The sequence below is a fragment of the Phyllobates terribilis genome, unplaced genomic scaffold (assembly GCF_046119375.1).
Source record: "Phyllobates terribilis strain yellow unplaced genomic scaffold, ASM4611937v1 Scaffold_8__6_contigs__length_399053987, whole genome shotgun sequence".
NCBI lineage: Eukaryota > Metazoa > Chordata > Amphibia > Anura > Dendrobatidae > Phyllobates > Phyllobates terribilis.
Window position 1 is genome coordinate 166267296 of NW_027362768.1, and position 21266 is coordinate 166288561.

At 49.7% G+C, this 21266-nt stretch overlaps 1 protein-coding gene across 1 annotated transcript in view; it reads right to left on the reverse strand.

The window, feature by feature from the left end:
• The window catches only part of LOC141157714 (uncharacterized), a 106056-nt gene that overhangs the window by 75071 nt on the left and 9719 nt on the right, over positions 1–21266 (reverse strand). The window contains exon 3 of the mRNA XM_073645260.1: positions 20225–20260. Coding sequence (XP_073501361.1) covers positions 20225–20260 — 36 coding nt within the window. The remainder of the gene's footprint in view (positions 1–20224; positions 20261–21266) is intronic.

Here is a 21266-nt window from a genome sequence, read left to right on the forward strand (position 1 = left end):
GGTATGATGTTCCTCTTCTGAAATGCTACGCCATATGAAATGGGACATATTCCTTCCAAAAAGTTTTGTCTTGTCAGTCCACAGAGTCTTCTTCCAAACGTCTTGGCAATCATCAAGATGTTTTCTATGTTTTCTGGCAAAATTGAGATGAGCCTTTATGTTCTTTTAGCTCAGCAGTGGTTTTTGTCTTAGAACTCTGCCATGCATGCCAATTTTGCCCAGTCTCTTTCTTATGGTGGAATCATGAACACTGAGCTTAACTGAGGCAAGTGAGGCCTGCAATTCTTTGAATGTTATTGTGGGGTCTTTTGTGACCTCTTGGATGAGTTGTCGCTGCACTCTTAAAGTAATTTTGGTGAGCGGGCCACTCCTGGGAAGGTTCACCACTGTTCCATGTTTTTCGCCATTTATGGATAATGGCTCTCACTGTGGTTCGCAGGAGTCCCAAGGCTTTAGAAAGGTCTTTGTAACCTTTTCCAGACTGATAGATCTCAATTACTTTGTTTCTCATTTGTTCCTGAATTTCTTTGGATCGCAGCATGATGTCTAACTTTTGAGGATCTTTTGGTCTACTTCACTTTATCAGGCAGGTCCTATTTATGTGATTTCTTGATTGAGAACAGGCGTGGCAGCAATCAGGCCTGTGTGTGGCTGGGGAAATTGAACCCAGCTTCCAAAAATATGATAAACCACAGTTAATTGATGTTTTAAAGGGATAGGTGCAATCACTTTTTCACACAGGGCCCTGTAGGTTTGGATTTCTTTTTCTCATAATAATAAAGACATTCATTTGAAAACTTCACTATGTGTTTACTTCTTTTATCTTTGTCTAATATGTTGTTTTGGGAACTGAAACACTTAAGCATGACATACATGCAAAAAAATAAGAAATCAAGAAGGGGGCAAAAAAAATTTCACAACCCTGTAGATAGTTGACTCTAGCATAGGTAGTGACAATAGGTTAAGTTAGGATGTATGGAACTAGCCCTTAGTGGGTGGGGTTAATGTTATGGCAAGTGACTGCTTCCTGGGAGTTAGGGAGTTCAAGTTTGGAGTGCAAAGTGAGCAGTGCTGCCAAAAGGGTGACCCATTGTGAGAAGAGACTAATGGGGGAGGATAGTGTGATTCTAAAGAAAAGTGGCTGACGAGACAGAGTGGCCTTCCGGAGAATGGTCCTTGGAGTGGACACCGAGTCACAAACCCTAGAGCTTGTAATGCTGACGGTATCTGGCTTAAACAGGAATGAATACATGGAATTAGTGGGGTCTCAAGTGCAAGTGTTCCAGGGCTCCAGTAGTGGAAGAAAAAGGACGCGGAACCAAAGAAGTAATGAGACTTGCTGATCAGGACTGTAGCAATAAAACTGGATATTGTGCCTTGAAAGCCATGGAGAAAACTACAGAAGAAGGATACTCTATGGAAAATGCTTCATAATGTAAATGAAACATGTATAAGACTTTGTACCCACTATCCCTTGTATATAACCCTTACCAAGTTACCGTTCAGTAAAGAGTTTATTTTGGATAGTGGTCTCCCTCATTGAACTGTAAACATCCGGTGCTGGCAAACCAGTAATATCAGTTACATGCAGCCTGCACGGGCGTAATGCCCTCACTCACAAAGCCAGGATCCAAACTTTCATGTAGCATGCCGGGGCGCCGAAGATGAGTTCCCCGTGCTGTGTTACACATGGGGTACAAGAAGGATGGCGACCGGTACGTGGTCTGAGATGGCTGTAAACAAGGACTGCAAAATGGTTGTGAGTGGCACGAAACAGCAAGGCGGACCCGCCCAACATGGGTGTGGGAGAAGAAAAAGGGTACAAAGTGGTGTACATCCCTTCAACAGGTATGCCTATAGAAGGGAGTGCCGAAATCAAGAGCGCCAGCCTCCAACGAGGTGTGACCATTGTCGCAGAATGAGGTGGAAAGAGAAGATCCGCTTAGTAAGATGTGGCCCAAGGGAACGGGTAGAGACGATTGAGAAATGGAATGGTGAGTCACAGATGACTCCAACCAGTGAAAGGTGGTGCCATGATGGGCCACAGGAGACAGAAGAGACTGCACCACTTATGGGTTGTAAGTCGAAAACGAAAGAGCGAGAAGACATGGCAGATGGAAGAGTGTGAATGCAGCACACTGGGCTCTTGTTCGGCGTACCCAATCGAGGAGGACTGGGATACAGTGAGTGGCGGAGGCTCATAGCCTTGGTGGAGCGAGAGGAGAAGGCGAGTGGCATGGCGGGGAAGGATGCCTGATACTTCGACTCCGAATCAGATATAGGCCTCAGCCTCTGACCCTCAGATGGACTGAAAGCCTTAAACCCTTCTTAGCATTGTGTCTGGTGTGTCCCCCACCCTTGCTGAAGATTCCTCCTCTGACCTTAAAGGCTTCCCCTCCAACAACGGAGGCACCTCCACCAAGTCCGGAGGTAATATTCAGCCCTGGAACCATGCCTCTCACCTCACGAGAGAAGTGGATTGTGGGAGTGGTCCAGGCCAAGACAAATGAGGAGCAACGGTTCCAGGCCCAGTTGGACAGTCCTGACAGAGAGAAACTCACCTGGCAGATGACCAGGGGAACCATGAAGTATTCTGACCGCTGATGAGTCTTCGACTTTGTCATGGAGGAAGGGACCAGACACAAGTTGTACGTTAATGCTAGCACCGTCCGGCCTTGGCCTAGTGTGCAGAAGGAAGTTCCTGAAGGAGGAGGAACTGCTTGGCTGGTTGCAGTCATAGTCTCTCAGATTAGGACGGAGGAAAGCGGGGAGCCGGCGGCCATCCAGTCTGGCCAGAAGGTGGCAATACCCAAGATTGTGAAGCTCTTATGAATTCTTGGCAGAACACAGGATCCCGGGACTGCCAGAGGTAGCGACCAATCTGGCCGTAGTGTAAGTGGCCCAGGGAGCACACTCAGCCGTGTATATAAAGAGTGTAGAGGCCAAGGAAGCCTGGATTTGAACATGGCAACCTGAGAGTTTATCACAAAAGAAAAGGAAGAGTCAGACATTGAGCGGGCCCAGTTGTGCTGGTAGCATGTGTGCATTGGCCCAGAGCTCGAGCAGGTGAGAGACTTACATAATCTGGGACTTCAGCATGTTGATGGCCACGAACAGCCAAGATTTTGTCATTTTTTCCTTCCCAATTTTGTTGCGCCTTCCCCTTCTAGATTGCAGAGACACTGCAGCTGCAGAGGGTGTCTTACACCATCAGTCAAGGACTGGATCCTATTTAGTTAAGGTGGAGAAATTACTCTAAATGACTGTCATGTTCCTACCTACTTGACTGGTGACAATAGACTTTGTCAGACATGGACACGAAGTCCCAATTTTGTGGGACCGAAGTCATGCTGACCCACCAAGGTAAGGGACCTTACTTGCCCCCGGAAAGGAGATTGTTGTAGTATTGTGCCCTGTGTTGGTGTCTTCTGGGTGTCAGGATGGTCAATGACGACCATCATTAAAGAAAGGAGGAATGTAAGGATGATAGACTGTACTATACAGCGTTCCAACCCCTGAAGACACCAATCGTGTCAGTGTGATGTGTTGTGATTAGTGATGGGCGAGCACTAAAATACTCGGGTGCTCGATGCTCGGGTCGAGCACATTGGGATACTCGGGTGCTTGACCCGAGCAATGAGCACAATGTAAGTCTATGGGAAACTCGAGCATTTTTCAGGCGGCTCCCCCCGGCGGTCTGCAGAGGGCCTAAAAATTGCCCAAATCGATGGGAACAGTGCTCAAATGACATGGGAACAGTACGGGGAAGACCCCTGGAAGCATTTCTGACTCCCAGGTCACTTCTGTCAACAACGTTGTCAGAGGTATTATACCACTTTTACGGACTCACAATAAAACATACAAAAACGAAACCAAAATAGATTTTCCTGGGAAATATTTTAAGGAACATCCTTTCCAGAGTAATGACTTGTATATAAAGCAAAATAAATAGCCAAAAACAAAAATACTCCTTCACACCTTGGGCTATGTTCACACTTAGCGTTTTTGATGCGTTTTTGCACTTTTGCATTGCTTTCAACCGTGACAAATGCATTCACCAGGAAATGCCATTTTAACACATTACAACCTTACCTGGCCATGTGGTGTGTGAGATATCATCAGACACATCATGTTTTATTTATGATGGAGGGACTCTGAAAGTCGCAAAACCTATTTTTATAGGGCCATCAGGCGGCCTTTACTATTCTAAAAGGGCCAGCAGTCGGCCCTCATTATTCTTAGAGAGCCATCAGCCGGCTATGTTTTATTGTTCCCATTACTAAAGAGTGGGTCTCCTATACTGTTATTGCGTATGCAGCGAGTGGCAGGGCTGCTCAAAATTTGGATGCACCCCAATACCCCTTTGAAGAGACTTTGTGGAGGGCCTCCTGAAAACAATGTTCCCACTATTAGGAAGTAGGTCTCCCATTGTGTTTGCCTTCGCAGTGAATGCAAGGGTTGCCAAAAATTTGGAGGCTCTCCAATGCTCCTTGGAAGAGAAATAGAGGGCCTCCTGAAAAAATGTTCCCATTATTAGGAAGTGGGCCTCCCATAGTGTTGGCCTATGCAGTGAATGCAAGGGCTGCCAAAAATTGGGAGGCACTCCACTGCCCCTTGGAAGAGACATGGAGGAGAGCCTCATAAAAAATGTTCCCATTAGAAAGGAGCGGGTCTCCTATACTTGTAATGCCCATGCACTAAGTGTATGGGCTGACAAACATTTACCCCTGGGGGGGTATACATGAACATACTGTCTAAAATTTTTTTTTACGTGCGTCATAAACACCCTTTAAAAAAATTATGTGGGTGTTGCATCACGGACCACGGTCACCCTGGTGATATGGTGGTAGAGGATAAGGGTGAGGAGAGGGAGGAGGACAAGAGCAAATAGCCAAAATCAGTAAGCGTATACCCATGTGTGGGTGTGAAGAGGTGCATGGGAATAAGCCTCCCAAAAAAAGACACTGGATTGGAGTTTATGTTACGCTGCTATCACTCAGTGGTGTTGAGAAGTCTGGCCCAATCCAGCCCTTGTTCATTTCTATAAGAGTCAGCCTGTCAGCATTTTCAGTTGACAGGTGGATGCGCTTATCAGTTATAATTCCACCAGAGGCACTAAAAACCCGCTCTGATAAAACACTAGCGACAGGGCAGGCCAGGACCTCCAAGACATAGAGAGCCAGTTCATTCCACGTATCCAGCTTGGATAACCAATAATTATAAGGCACAGAGGAATCACGGAGGACGCTGGTACGGTTGGCAAGGTACTCCCTCAGCATCTTCCCAAACTTTGCACTCCTTGTGAGAGTACCCCGCGCCTCAGGGACTGTGCGATGGGAGAGGCTGAGAAAATTCTCCCAGAACTTTGACAGTGTTCCCCTGCCTCTGCTGGATTGAAGTTGTGTCTCTCTCACATGTACTGCTTGGTTGTCCAATGAACTGTGACCTCTGCTGCCATCGTTTTCAGATGGGAATTTTTTTTAATCATTCCGCAACAAGGGCCTTCTGGTTCTGCCCCATTTTTGTAGACCTGTCCACCTCAGGAATAAGAGATAGAAAGTTCTCCTTGTAGCATGGGTCTAGAAGTGTCACCAACCAGTAATGACTGTCACCCAAAATTTTGAGAACTCGAGGGTCATGGGAAAGGCAGCGTATCAAACTCAGCCATGCGTTCCAGACTGCTAACAGGCAAGACTTCCGTGTTCTCACCAAGAGGATGACTGACCATGCTCTCCTCCTCCTGCTCCTCCTCTGTCCTCTGGCCATCCACGCTGAACAGACGGTGTGACCGTTGTGCAGGTAGTACCATCTATAGTGCATGAAACTATCTCCAGTTCTTCCTCCCCCTTCTCTTCCTCATTGTCACCCAATCCACGTTGGGATGAGATGAGGCTTGGCTGTGTGTAATCACCCTCTATGGTTCCTTGCTCCATCTCATCATGCTCCACCTGCAATGCATCCTCTTTGATTGTGATCAGAGAGCATTTCCGAAGAAAAAGAAGCGGAATGGTGATGCTAATTATGGCGTCATCGCCACTCACCATCTTGGCGGAGTCCTCAAAGTTTTGGAGGATGGTACATATGTCTGACATCCCTGTCCACTCATGAGGTCTTATGTGTGGAGTCTGAACTGAATACCGACGGCCTTGTTGGTGCTGGTACTCAACAACTGCCCTCTTCTGCTCACAAATCCTTCCCAACATCTGCAGTGTAGAGTGCCAACGGTGGGGACAATCACATACCAGTCTGTGAGCCGGAAGCTGTAAACGCTGCTGAAACACGGCAAGGGCGGCGGAAGCTGTAGGTGACTTTCTAAAATGGGCACACAGGCGGCGTACTTTGACAAGCAGATCCGGTAGCTCCGAGTAGGATTTGAGAAATCGCTGAACCATGAGGTTAAGCACATGGGCCAGGCATGGTACGTGTGTGAGCTCGCCTAGCCTCAGAGCCGCCACCAGTTTCTGGCCATTGCCACACACACGACCATGCCTGGCTGTAGGTTCAGCGGTGTGAGCCACAGATCTGCCTGCTCTTTCAGCGCTGTCCACAACTTTTCAGCATTGTGCGGATTGTCACCTAAGCATATTAGCTTCAGTACAGCCTGGTGCCGCTTTGCCGAGGCAGTGCTGCAGTGCTTCCAGCTTGTGACTGATGTGGTCATTTCGGAGATGGAGGATGAAGAGGAGGAGGCGGCTGAGGAAGTTGAGGTGCAGGAGCTGTAGACTGTGGAGGCAACCCTGATTGACCCAGGGCCCGCAATCCTTGGCGTCGGGAGTAGAGATGAGCGATGTTCGACTAGAACTGTTCGCCAATCTCAAATTCGAGCTGTTTTGGGCGGTGTTCGAGTTGTTCGACGAACCCGAACGATTTGCAAAAAATTCGGCTGTTCGAGGTTATGTTCGATAACTGTTCGTGCACCAAAAGCGTGTCCTGCATGTCTGGCGCTATTTAGAGCACCAATCATGCAGGGATTGTCTGCCACTCACTGTAATGCCACAGCCATGGTGGTTGTGGCATTACAGTGATTGCCCAAATCGATGGGAACAGTGCCAACAGTGAAACATGAAAAGCCGGCAATTCAGCAGCGGCATACACCGGTACCCGACAATTTAGAACCGAAAGAATAGAGCTTCACACATAGATTAGATAGATATAAACATGTCAGCCACATATATACGAAGTACAGTGAAAGTGCTGCTTACTGTACTTGTCATTTAACGTAAAGGATTTATCAAAAAAAATAATAGTGTTTTCATGCACCGTCTCTTTAAAAAAGCCGGCCGGCAATTCAGCAGCGGTACCCGACAATTTATAACAGACAGAGTAGAGCTTCACACATAGATTAGATAGATAGAAACATGTCAGTCACATATATATGAAGTACAGTGATAGTGTTGGTTACTGTACTTGTCATTTAGTATTAAAATAAAGGATTTATTATTAAAAAAATTGGCGTGGGGTTCCCCTTAATTTTAGGCTCTAGCGGAGGTTAAGCAGACGGCTGGGGCAGATGTTTGAAGCCTGGGAAGGGGGTAATACCCACGGAGCTTCCCAGGCTACTAATATCAGCCCCCAGCTGAATACATAGCCTTTACTAGCTATTAAAATGGGGGACCCCCCAAAAAAAATGACGTGGGGTCCCCCCTAATTTAATAGCTAGCAAAGGCTAGGCAGACAGCTGGGGGCTGATATTAATAGCCCAGGAAGGGAGCCATGAATATTGGCCCCCCTCCCAGGCTAGAAACACCAGCCGTCAGCCGCCCCAGAAATGGCGCATTCATAGGATGCGCCAATTCTGGCACTTAGCCTCGCTCTTCCACGCTGCCCTGGTGCGGTGGCAGGGGGTAATAGGGTTGGGGTTGATGTCAGCTTATAATGCCAGCTGACATCAAGCCCAGGTTAGTAATGGAGAGGCGTCTATAAGACACCCCCATTACTAACCCATAGTCAAAGTTAAAAAAAACACAAACACCCAGAATAAAGTCCTTTAATTGAAATAAAGGCACAATCCTTTATTGTTCTAAATTAAACCATACTTACCGTCACGCCCATTCCAGCTGAAGCCAACGATCTCCTGCAATAAAAGAAAAATAATAAAGCAACCTCATCCTTACCTTTCCATGGTTCCCACGACAGCTTCAGCTCTGCTACATCGAGATGACAGGCTGGACCACAGCAGAACGCTGCCATCCAGCCTGTCATCCCGCAGACACTGAGAAGCGCAGGCTTGCTTGCGCTGCTCAGCGTCTCTCTGTGACGACATCCAGATGAGCCGAGTTCATGTCCAATGAACTCGGCTCACCTCATGCACGTCACTGACAGCGTGGGAAAATTCTCCTGCACTCAGCGCTTCAGCGTGAGAATTCTCCCACGCTGAAGCGCTGAGTGCAGGAGAATTCTCCCACGCTGTCAGTGACGTGCATAAGGTGAGCTCATGTCCAATGAACTCAGCTCACCTCCTGCACGTCACTGACAGCGTGGGAGAATTCTCCTGCACTCAGCGCTTCAGCGTGAGAATTCTCCCACGCTGAAGCGCTGAGTGCAGGAGAATTTTCCCATGCTGTCAGTGACGTGCATAAGGTGAGCTCATGTCCAATGAACTCAGCTCACCTCCTGCACGTCACTGACAGCGTGGGAGAATTCTCCTGCACTCAGCGCTTCAGTGTGAGAATTCTCCCACGCTGAAGCGCTGAGTGCAGGAGAATTTTCCCACGCTGTCAGTGACGTGCATGAGGTGAGCCGAGTTCATTGGACATTAACTCGGCTCATCTGGATGCCCTCACAGAGAGACACTGTGGAGCGCAAGCAAGCCTGCGTTTTTCAGTGTCTGCGGGATGACAGGCTGGATGGCAGCGTTCTGCTGCGGTCCAGCCTGTCATCTCGATGTAGCAGAGCTGAAGCTGTCATGGGAACCATGGAAAGGTAAGGATGATGTTGCTTTATTATTTTTCTTTTATTTCAGGAGATCGTTGGCTTCAGCTGGAATGGGCGTGATGGTAAGTATGGTTTAATTTAGAACAATAAAGAATTGTGTGTTTATTTCAATTAAAGGACTTTTTTCTGGGTGTTGTGTTTTTTTTAAATACTTTACTAGAAATTCATGGTGGTCATGTCTAATATTGGCGTGACCCCATGAATTTCGGGCTTAGGGCCAGCTGATAATGCCAAGCTGGCCCTAACCCCTTTATTACCCAGTGAGCCACCGCATCAGGGTCCTGGATGAGTTGGGTACAGCGCCAGAAGATGGCGCTTCTATGAACGCGCCATTTTCCGGGGTGGCTGCGGACTGCAATTTGCAGCGGGGGTGGCCCAGAAAGCTTGGGACTCCCTGCGCTGCGGATTCCAGCCCCCAGCTGCCTAGTTGTACCTGGCTGGACACAAAAACAGGGCGAAGCCCCACGTCAATTTTCTTTAAATTATTTCATGAAATAATTAAGAAAAAAAGGGCTTGCCTATATTGTTGTGTCCGGCCAGGTACAAATAGGCAGCTGGTGGTTGGGGGCAGCAGGTTCCTGCCTGCTGCACCTGACTGGACACAAATATAGTGCGAAGCCCCACGTCAATTTTTTTTTAATTATTTCATGAATTTCCTGAAATAATTTAAAAAAATTGAAGTGGGGCTTCGCACTATATTTGTGTCCAGCCAGGTACAGCAGGCAGGAACGGGCTGCCCCCAACCACCAGCTGCCTATTTGTACCTGGCCGGACACAACAATAAAGGGAAGGCCTTTTTTTCTTAATTATTTCATGAATTTCATGAAATAATTAAAAAAAATTGAAGTGGGGCTTCGCACTATATTTGTGTCCAGCCAGGTACAGCAGGCAGGAACGGGCTGCCCCCAACCACCAGCTGACTATTTGTACCTGGCCGGACACAACAATATAGGGAAGGCCGTCTGCTTAACCTCCGCTAGAGCCTAAAATTATGGGGGATCCCACGCCAATTTTTATTTTAATAAATCCTTTATTTTAACACTAATTGACAAGTACAGTAACACTGTCACTGTACTTATAAATGTGACTGACATGTTTCTATCTATCTAATCTATGTGTGATGCTCTATCTTTCTGTTCTAAATTGTCGGGTACCGCTGCTGAATTGCCGGCCGGCTTTTTTAAAGAGACAGTGCATGAAAACACTATTATTTTTTTAAATAAATCCTTTACACTAAATGACAAGTACAGAAAGCAACACTGTCACTGTACTTATTATATATGTGACTGACATGTTTCTATCTATCTAATCTATGTGTGATGCTCTATCTTTCTGTTCTAAATTGTCGGGTACAGATGCTGAATTGCCGGCCGGCTTTTTTATAGAGACGGTGCATGAAAACACTAATATTTTTTTTAATAAATCCTTTACACTAAATGACAAGTGCAGTAACCAACACTGTCACTGTGCTTCTTATATGTGTGACTGACATGTTTCTATCTATCTAATCTATGTGTGATGCTCTATTCCTTCTTGTCTAAATTGTCGGGTACCGGTGTATGCCGCTGCTGAATTTGCCGGCCGGCTTTTTTAAAGAGAGTGTCTTCTGAGCAGTTTGTCAGCTTTTGGACACCTTTGCAGGTGTTTTCTATGTGTTTCTATGTGTTTTTGTTTGCCTGCCATTGGTTTTAACGGTGTTCGACGGTGTTCTAAGGTGTTCGACGAACAGTTCGACGAACAGTTCCTCGAACATCCCGGTGTTCGACGAACCGAACCGAACCCGAACACTACGGGGGTGGCTCAACACTAGTCGGGAGGACATATTCTGTCCCAAGGTCCGACTTGGTCCCGGCTTCCACTATGTTAACCCAGTGTGCCATCAGCGAGATGTACTGTCCCTGCCCTCAAGCACTTGTCCACGTGTCCGTGGTTAGGTGGACTTTCCCGGTAAATGCGTTGTTGAGGGCACGGCTAATGTTTTGGGACACGTGCTTGTGTAATGCGGGGACGGCACACCGGGAGAAATAGTGGCAGCTGGGAACTGAGTTCCGAGGGACGGCTGCCGCCATCAGGTTGCGGAATGCTTCTGACGCGCCCCCTGGGCCATATTCTTTAGGGGAATACCCGGAGCCGGATCAGATGGGGGTTGTAGTCTCCGAGTGGCTGTGACCCGGTCCGTGCCCAGGGTGTCAAGCTCAGAGTATGTGGCAGTCCTACAGATGTTACAAAGTTCGTTATGTCGACTACGCCACCCGTTGGATTGCGGTCACTACGGCCGCCGCTGCAGCAGGGTCCGCTGAGGCTGATGGTGTTGGTGCAGCTTTAGATAGTATAACCCCCAACGGGAGGGGTATGGCCTCAGGGGGTCAGGTGCAGAGGATGGGGGTTGTGGTGGTGCAGCGTAGATGATAATTAAAGACAGAGTCGGGTTGTGCAGTTCAGGGTGTTTACTTACTGCAGATGTTCCGGTCACTCCGGCCTTGAGTGACCACCCGAGCCGTGCTGCGTCCACCAGGTCCTGGATTCAGCCAACCCCCAAGCAAGTCCGGAGCGTGTCCCTGAGCCCTCCTTCTTGTCCTTTCTTCTGGCCGTCCCCACCAGGGATCCACCTAGGTCCAGCTCCCTCGGGCCTTCTGTTGGGAGACCCTTGGCCTTGGGTTCCCTGACCCTACACGTGGTTTGCCTTCAGGGTGGATGTGGTGGGTGACCGTGGCAGATCCTGCCCACGGCCTCCGGTCTCTGGCTGAGGTATGCTTTAGCCCCCACCAGTTTGGGATCCGGTACCCTGTTGCCAACTCTTCACCCTGGGGTTGTACTTGGGTTCTCAGAGTTCCTTCTGTCTCCCCCTCTGGGTCTTTCTTTCTTTCTCCTCTCTCTCTCTCTGGGCCTGGGGCTTCTCTGCTCCTCTGCTCTGCTCCTCCAGTTACACTCTGACAGACTGACTGTAGCTGACAGACTGACTGTGGCTCACTGGCTGACTGACTGACCCTGATCTTAGATGGTGCCCACCTTAAATACTCCCTCTATGTGTGAGCTCAGGTGACCAGCACCCAATGAGCTCCTAACCTTACCCAGGCTGCTCCCCCTATCTGCCCCTACACTACTGGGATGTACCACCCCCCTCCCACTCCAGCCAGGAACAGACTCGATCGTACCTGCACATTTCTAAGTGGGAGTACCGTTGGTCTGCTCCTCGGAAATGGGATGTGTGTAGTGCATGCAGCTTTCTGAGCTCAGCTCCACACTCCATCCTTACCCGGGAGTGGAATACCACACCTCTGGGTTGAGGTGCAATACCCCTGTAGCAGCCGAATCCTCAGGGTGCTACATTCACCCCTGGTAAATCACAGCACGTCCTCGGGCTGTAAGAGATATAAAAACACCAAAACATACAATTTTTGCATAAACATATAAAACATCATATAAAACATTATATATAGATATATATCAATAAAACTTTTTCATATAAAACATTCTTGTAGACTTCTCTCGTTTCTAGCTCCTCCGGTCACTGTGCAAGGTGTGCCCGGGAAAAGTGCAACAGTTTCTCTAGAAAAATGGTTTTCCTATAAAACCGGTAGGGGGCGCTTTACGAAGCGCAACTATATACAAAAGGGGAAGGTGGCCGCTCTCAGTCCTCGGCCAGGTATTAGGGAGGAATGACCGCTCTCAGTCCTCGGTCAGTGGGAATGGGGACACACGGGTTAACAGTTTAGTTCTCTGGTCCCAACGGGGACTATATTAGCAGCAACGGTTCACTGTGCCCCGACGGGCAACTATATACAGCTTCTACTCTGCTGTACTCAACGACGACGTCCTCCTGCTCTTTCTTTGTGATTGGTTCCAGGTTCTGGTTCAGACCCGTCCGGGCACGTATGCTGGGCAAACAGGTCTTCTCCCAGATGCGGCACTCTTGGTTTTATGGGCGCGGTGGTGGCGGCGCCCGGGTTGCCCAGGCCTTGCGGCCAGGCCTGGGGCACCTGGAAAGTGAAGGGCACCGTAAGAACGGCGGCGCCCTGTGTTACTTGGCCCTGCGACCAGGCCGGTGGCTCCGCGGAGGTAGGGGGCGCTGTTGGTATTGCGGCGCCCGTGGGTACTAGGCCTTGCGACCAGGCTGATGGTACTTCCTGCTTGGTCACGCTCGGGGTCGAGGCGTGTGACGTCACAGGGGTCGCGGCTCCCGTTTGAGGCCTAGTCTGCGGCGGTGACGTTGCAGCGACGGGCACGGCAGGGGGTACTTCGGGCTCTGCGACGGGGAGCTGGGGCAGGTACGCGGTTTCCCGGTTTGGGGTGGAGACGTCCCCTTTACCTGCCTCCTTTCGTTCGGCTCCCTTCTCGGCGCCGTCTCCTGCCTTCAGTCCTCCTGCGCCATCCTCGGAGGCGGTCTGTCTCCTCGTCTCGGGTGGCGTGCTCCGCTGACGGGTTCTTGTCTGCTGGGCCATCTCACGGCTCCATTCTGCTAACGTCTCTCGCTGCACCCGGGCCATCCTCCGTGCGAGGCCCTCCAGCGCAGTCTGTGCACACTCCCGATCTCGGGGGAGCTGTGCCAAGACCTCCACTAAGCCTAGTGGGGTCGTTGCTTCTAGCAGGCTCCTGACCAACGGGTCGGTGCTGCTCTGCTCTCCTCCCGTTGTCTCCAGCAGGCCTTCTGGAGTGGCGACCGGCAACAGGCTCCTGACCACTGGGTCGGTGCTGCCTGGAGTGGCGGCCCGCATCAGGCTCCTGACCACTGGGTCGGTGCTGCCTGGCTCTCCTTCCATCTCCGGGTAGGCTCTTTCTGGACTCTGCTCCAGGCTTCTTGTCTCCGGGTGCGCTCTCTCCAGACTGCTCCAGGCGACACCCATCTTTGCTCTCTTGTTCTCAGTCCTCCCACTTCGAGGGCGGTCCCGGGGCCACTTGGTGATTGTCAGCTCCAGGGGCAGTTCTTTCACGCTGACAGACACCTCTAGCATCACAGTCTCTGTTGGTGGGGGCGGTTTCCACTTTTGGCGCCATTTTCGGTCCTGGCCCACGATGGGAGGTGGCCTCTTGCCACCCTCTGGCACGCCCATAATGGCGTCCGCTCTTCCAAGGCGGGAAACCTTTGGAAATGGCGGGAATCGTCTCCCAATGGCGGGAAACTCTGCAGATGGCGGGAAAAAGCTGTTAATGGCGGACAACCGGCGGGAATCGACCTGTGATGGAGTCCGATGGCGGGGACCCTCCGGAACCGGCGGGAGACTTCTTTTTGAGGTAAACTTGTTCTTTTCTTCAGGCACGCAGTACCCGGTTGTTGTGGGCACGTCATCCTGCCGACTACGCCAAAGTTGACGCGCCCCCTGGGCCATATTCTTTAGGGGAATACCCGGAGCCGGATCAGATGGGGGTTGTAGTCTCCGAGTGGCTGTGACCCGGTCCGTGCCCAGGGTGTCAAGCTCAGAGTATGTGGCAGTCCTACAGATGTTACAAAGTTCGTTATGTCGACTACGCCACCCGTTGGATTGCGGTCACTACGGCCGCCGCTGCAGCAGGGTCCGCTGAGGCTGATGGTGTTGGTGCAGCTTTAGATAGTATAACCCCCAACGGGAGGGGTATGGCCTCAGGGGGTCAGGTGCAGAGGATGGGGGTTGTGGTGGTGCAGCGTAGATGATAATTAAAGACAGAGTCGGGTTGTGCAGTTCAGGGTGTTTACTTACTGCAGATGTTCCGGTCACTCCGGCCTTGAGTGACCACCCGAGCCGTGCTGCGTCCACCAGGTCCTGGATTCAGCCAACCCCCAAGCAAGTCCGGAGCGTGTCCCTGAGCCCTCCTTCTTGTCCTTTCTTCTGGCCGTCCCCACCAGGGATCCACCTAGGTCCAGCTCCCTCGGGCCTTCTGTTGGGAGACCCTTGGCCTTGGGTTCCCTGACCCTACACGTGGTTTGCCTTCAGGGTGGATGTGGTGGGTGACCGTGGCAGATCCTGCCCACGGCCTCCGGTCTCTGGCTGAGGTATGCTTTAACCCCCACCAGTTTGGGATCCGGTACCCTGTTGCCAACTCTTCACCCTGGGGTTGTACTTGGGTTCTCAGAGTTCCTTCTGTCTCCCCCTCTGGGTCTTTCTTTCTTTCTCCTCTCTCTCTCTCTGGGCCTGGGGCTTCTCTGCTCCTCTGCTCTGCTCCTCCAGTTACACTCTGACAGACTGACTGTAGCTGACAGACTGACTGTGGCTCACTGGCTGACTGACTGACCCTGATCTTAGATGGTGCCCACCTTAAATACTCCCTCTATGTGTGAGCTCAGGTGACCAGCACCCAATGAGCTCCTAACCTTACCCAGGCTGCTCCCCCTATCTGCCCCTACACTACTGGGATGTACCACCCCCCTCCCACTCCAGCCAGGAACAGACTCGATCGTACCTGCACATTTCTAAGTGGGAGTACCGTTGGTCTGCTCCTCGGAAATGGGATGTGTGTAGTGCATGCAGCCTTCTGAGCTCAGCTCCACACTCCATCCTTACCCGGGAGTGGAATACCACACCTCTGGGTTGAGGTGCAATACCCCTGTAGCAGCCGAATCCTCAGGGTGCTACACTTCCGTCTCCACAAGCCTAAAAGGCAACATTTCGAGCGCAAGCAGTCGGGAAATGTGGGAATTTAGTAGTGTGGCCTGTGGGCATTGGCTGCGTATTTGCACTTGCGTTCCAAGGACTGGGGTATGGACAACTGAACACTGCGCTGGAACAAGGACATGCTTCCTGATGCTGCAACTTGAGAGTGTGCAATGACAGGTGCAGGGCAGGAGGCATCTTCACATGTGCCATGGACAGGGGATTGGCTTGCATGCACAACAGCGGAAGAAGCAATGGTGCCACCCGCAGACATTGTTCCTGGACCCTGGTGACTGGAAGCATTATCCGCTATCCAATCAACAACCTTTTGACACTGCTCTGGGTTCAATAGTGGTGTGCTGCGGTCCCCTAGGAATTGGGACAGGAAGGTCGGGCGAGAAGATGTGGGTGTTTGTTGTGGCACAATTTCAGCTTGCCCATGGCCTCGGCCTCTGCATGCCCCATCACGTCCCTTGCCATGCGCCTTGCCCATTTTAAATGGAGGACAATATCTTCCACGCTCACTACAAATGGCTGAATTTGAAGCGAAGTTATATGTAATCCGTGTGATGAAGAAACTGCAGTTTTAAATACCTGGCCTGTAGGTAACTATTTTGAACAGCAAACCGGTGTCAAAAACTTTTCTGACACACTAAAAAAAATTAGAATGGAGGCCAGAAATGGCAGAATTTTCAGCGCAACTATATGTGATCTGTGTGACGGACAAACCACAGTTTTAAATAGCTGGATTTTTCGCGCTGTAATATGGAAAAGACCAGGCTGTATACTGCAGTGCCAACAAGCAAATGGCGCAGAAAAACTGTCTACGGATTGCTTTTTAAGCAAATAATGAGGATTAAGATCCAAAAAAAATTATTCCGGGCCCCTGAGACCTGGGCCTTTGTCTAGAAATGTCTAACAGCAGCAGAAGGCAGAACTGGAATGGAGCCTCTTGTGCTATATGCACTGCAGTCTGCTATATACACTGCCTGCCTATATACCCTGCCTGCCTGATATCTCTGCAGATGGATTAGTCCTCAGAAGGACTGTTTGTTGAGATGGATATGTGTAATGTACTTGCTTTCTCCCAACACTACCTAATACACAACCAAATCTTTCCCTAGCTCAGCAGAACCTCTCCCTACACTGCCTGATTGCGGAGTAGACTGACGAGCAAAGCGGCGCCAGGTCTGATATAGACCTGATGACGCTGTGTGGCCAGCCAATCACTGTAATGCCATAACCAACATGGCTGCAGCATTACAGTGAGTGGCAGGCAATCCCTGCATGTTGATTGGCGATCTAAAGAGCGCCAAACATGCAGGGAGGGGACCCGAGCATCCACCCAAGCATCTCGCAAGTACTCGACGAGCTCCGAGCATCTCCAGTACTGAGATGTTCCGGCGAGTACCGAGTACTTGCGAGTATGCTCGCTCATCACTAGCTGTGATGTAATGTGAATAGTGTCTTGTGTTTTTGTATATTTTGTGTCATGTGAATTGTGTTGTAATGTATTGTGATATGGTTATGCATAATGTATAATATATAGTGTGTAGTAATGTAAGATAAGTAATGTGTAGTGTAAGGCACAGTGAATAACACAGATAGTATAGGGATGCAGATAGTTGACTGTAGCATAGGTAGTCATGATAGCATAAGTTAGGATAGAGTTACTGTTTAGGACTAGCCCATAGTAAGTGGATTTAGTTTTAGGGCAAGTGACTGCTTTTTGTGAGTTAAGGAGTTTGAGTTTAGAGTGCGAAGTGAGCAGTACTGCCAAAAGGGTGATCCATAGTGAGAGGAGACTAAGGCTAGGAATAGTGTGATTCTAAAGAAAAGTGGCTGACGAGGCAGAGTGGCCTTCTGGAGAAGGGTCCTTGGAGAGGACACCGAGTTGCAAACCCTAGAGCTTGTAACACAGAAGGTAATGGGCCTAAACAGGACTGAGTACATGGAACTAGTGGGGGTCCAGAGAGCAAGGGTTCCAGGGTGCCAGTAGTGGAAGAAAAAGAACGTTGAACCGAAGAAAAAATAAGGAGCTGATCAGGACTGCAGCAGTAAAGCTGTGTTGTGGCAAAGTAGGGAGAAACAGTGTGCCTTACTAGCCCTGGAGTAAACTACAGAGCAAGGATACTGTGTGGAAAATACTTTATACTGTAAAGGAAACATGCATAACACTTTGCACCTGCTATCCCTTGTATATAACCCTTACCAAGTTATTTTGGAAAGGTGGTCTCCCTCATTGAACTATGAAACATCCGGTGCTGGTAAACCAGCAAGATTAGTTACATGCAACCTGCATGGGCGTAATGCCTTCACAGCACAAGTCCACACACCCAGCCAGGACCCACACTTTTATGTAACGTGCTGGGGCTCTGAAGACAAGTGCCTCGCCTATGGCTACCGTCCCACACCACGTTACAATCTGAACAGATGAATTGATAACATTAGTCGCCCGGCTGAAGGGGTTGTCATTAATATAGACATTGTATAGCACGATTATCAGTATTATTTTAGCTCTGTGTGGTGATATCTACATTGTGCGGCTCTGTTGTTATTTCTGCAGTGCTGAATTATTCTGTTTTCGATTCTATTATTTATTCTTATCTTGTAAAAATAAATATAAAAGTAAACCTGAACTAAAATGAAAGAACTGAATATTTAATAGATCGCCAAGAGATTAAAGCAGACCATGCCGTTTCTATAGGGGACCCTCCTGAAGTAGTTTGGGCCCCATCCTGGTAGGTCCTATCCACTTTACTGTTGGGTGGTAAGAACTTGTGGGGGACGGAGCCCTCCAGAGCAACTGCACAAATGGCAAGTAAAATATCGTAACTTCCATCAAATCCTCTAGAAAATTTGGGAGGTTGTGTTGTAGTTGGAGATTCAATGCTGGTGGGAGGCTGTTTGGTAATTGCAGGTTTAGTGTTTGTCGGATGGAGGCTGTTTGGTAGTTGGAGGCTCAGTGCTGGTGGGTGGTTTTATGGTAATTCCAGGTTTAGTGCTGGTTGGAGGCTGTGTGGTAGTTGGAGGCTCAGTACTAGTGGGAGGCTGTGTGGAAGTTGGGTTTTTGTAGCCTCAGTGCTGTTCGGAGGCTGTGTGTTAATTGGAGGCTCAGTGCTTGTGGAAGGCTGTGTGGTGATTCAGTACTGGTGGAAGGCTGATGGTAGTTGGAGGCTCAGTACTGGTAGGAGGCTGTGTGGTAGTTGGAGGCTCAGTGCTGGTGGGAGGCTTTGTGGTAGTTGGAGGCTCAGTACTAGTTGGAGACTGTGTGGTAGTTGGGTTTTTGTAGGCTCAGTGTTGGTCAGAGGCTGTGTGTTAATTGAAGGCTCAGTGCTTGTGGAAGGTTGTGTGGTAGATGGAGACTCTGTACTGGTTGGATGCTGTGTGGTAGTTGGAGGCTCAGTGCTGGTGGGAGGCTGTATGGTAGTTGGAGGCTCAGTACTGGTTGGATGCTGTGGGGTAGTTGGAGGCTTAGTTGTGGTGGGATGCTGTGTGGTAGTTGGAGGCTCAGTGCTGGTGCGAGGCTGTGTGGTAGTTGGAGGCTTAGTTGTGGTGGGAGGCTGTGTGGTAGTTGGAGGTTCAGTGGTGGTGGGGGACTGTGTGGTAGTTGGAGGCTCAGTGCTGGTGGGAGGCTGTGTGGTAGTTGGAGGCTCAGTGCTGGTGGGAGACTGTGTGGTAGTTGGAGGCTCAGTGCTGGTGGGAGGCTATGTGGTAGTTGGAGGCTCAGTTGTGGTGGGAGGCTGTGTGGTAGTTGGAGGCTCAGTGCTGGTGGGAGGCCATGTGGTAGTTGGAGGCTCAGTTGTGGTGGGAGGCCGTGTGGTAGTTGGAGGCTCACTGCTGGTGGGAGGATGTGTGGTAGCTGGAGGCTCAGTGCTGGTGGGAGGCTGTGTGGTAGTTGGAGGCTCAGTGCTGGTGGGAGGCTGTGTGGTAGTTGGAGGCTCAGTGCTGGTGGGAGGCTGTGTGGTGATTCAGTACTGGTGGGAGGCTGTGTGGTAGTTGGAGGCTCAGTGCTGGTGGGAGGCTGTGTGGTAGTTGGAGGCTCAGTACCGGTGGGAAGCTGTGTGGTAGTTGGAGGCTCAGTGCTGGTGGGAGGCCTTGTGGTAGTTGGAGGCACAGTGCTGGTGGGAGGCTGTGTGGTAGTTGGAGGCTCAGTGCTGGTGGGAGGCTGTGTGGTAGTTGGAGGCTCAGTGCTGGTGGGAGGCTGTGTGGTAGTTGGAGGCTCAGTGCTGGTGGGAGGCTGTGTGGTAGTTGGAGGCTCAGTGCTGGTGGGAGGCTGTGTGGTAGTTGGAGGCTCAGTTGTGGTGGGAGGCTGTGTGGTAGTTGGAGGCTCAGTTGTGGTGGGAGGCTGTGTGATAGTTGGAGGCTCATTGCTGGTGGGAGGCTGTGTGGTAGTTGGAGGCTCAGTGCTGGTGGGAGGCTGTGTGGTAGTTGGAGGCTCAGTGCTGGTGGGAGGCTGTGTGGTAGTTGGAGGCTCAGTGCTGGTGGGAGGCTGTGTGGTAGTTGGAGGCTCAGTGCTGGTGGGAGGCTGTGTGGTAGTTGGAGGCTCAGTGCTGGCGGGAGGCTGTGTGATAGTTGGAGGCTCATTGCTGGTGGGAGGCTGTGTGGTAGTTGGAGGCTCAGTGCTGGTGGGAGGCTGTGTGGTAGTTGGAGGCTCAGTGCTGGTGGTATTTGAAGCATGGTTCAGACCTTTTGATTTTTTACTTAAAATAGTCTCTACTTACCAGTTGTCGTTTGTGCGTCAGCTCCCAGGCTCAAGGCTGTATACAGAAAAATACAGATTATGCATTAGCTGTGTGATGTTACCTACATGTCATCTACATTTATATCTGGCTTTTTATGTCACCAGTCTCAGGGCCGGATACTGAGAATTTTAGCCATTGGGTTACAACAGTAACAGGCAGGTGCCAGGCAGGAGGAAGATGCCCCAATTTATCCCATGGCTCACTCTGGATGATGCATTTTCGCACATTGGTGCCACCTTTACTCCAGATATTGTTTGCCTTTAAAGCAAATAATCAGCCTAATATGCTGCCTTATTTAAGACATTATATTGCATCTGCCATTTGGCTACTAGCAATTCTGAAAAATAACATTGAAAACACAATTTGAGGCCGTCTTATTTATGAGAAGAGCGCTGCCCCTCCACAGCTCCCCCCACTGTTCAGAACAGGGATTGCTGTATTGCTGTGTGTAAATATGTATAGCGGCCTGTAAGTCAATGCAAAGAGGGTCTGGGAGAGGCGGGGGCGGCGCTCTGCTCATAAATACCACCGCTCTTAAACTATACGTCCTGTGCATTCTTTAATGGCAGCATAGTGAGCTGATAGATCAACCATTAAAGTGATTATCTAATTTATTGTCCCTATTCTTACTGTATATGATCCGTTCTGTTCCTGAGCTGGTTGTCAATAAATGTGCAGGGGAATGATCACAGCCGCACTCACTTTATAGTGAACAGTGACTATAATGGCTCCCTGCACCGCCCTGATAACTGGAAGCATCTTCTCCATGCTCCAGTAAGTTGGCTAAACAGTATATAAATGGTATTTACCTGCAGTTTAGCCCATATATGCAGGTAAAAAATGTGGAGGTGACTGGTTCCTTCTAAAGGTGTAATATTGCTATAATATATGATGAGAGCAGAGATCTTGCACGAGTGTTACAAGAACAATTCCAAAAATTTGCTTTACTGCAGCAAAATAGGAAATCTCATTCATAAAAATATATTTATAGTGTAGCAGACATGCCGTATATGTATATAGC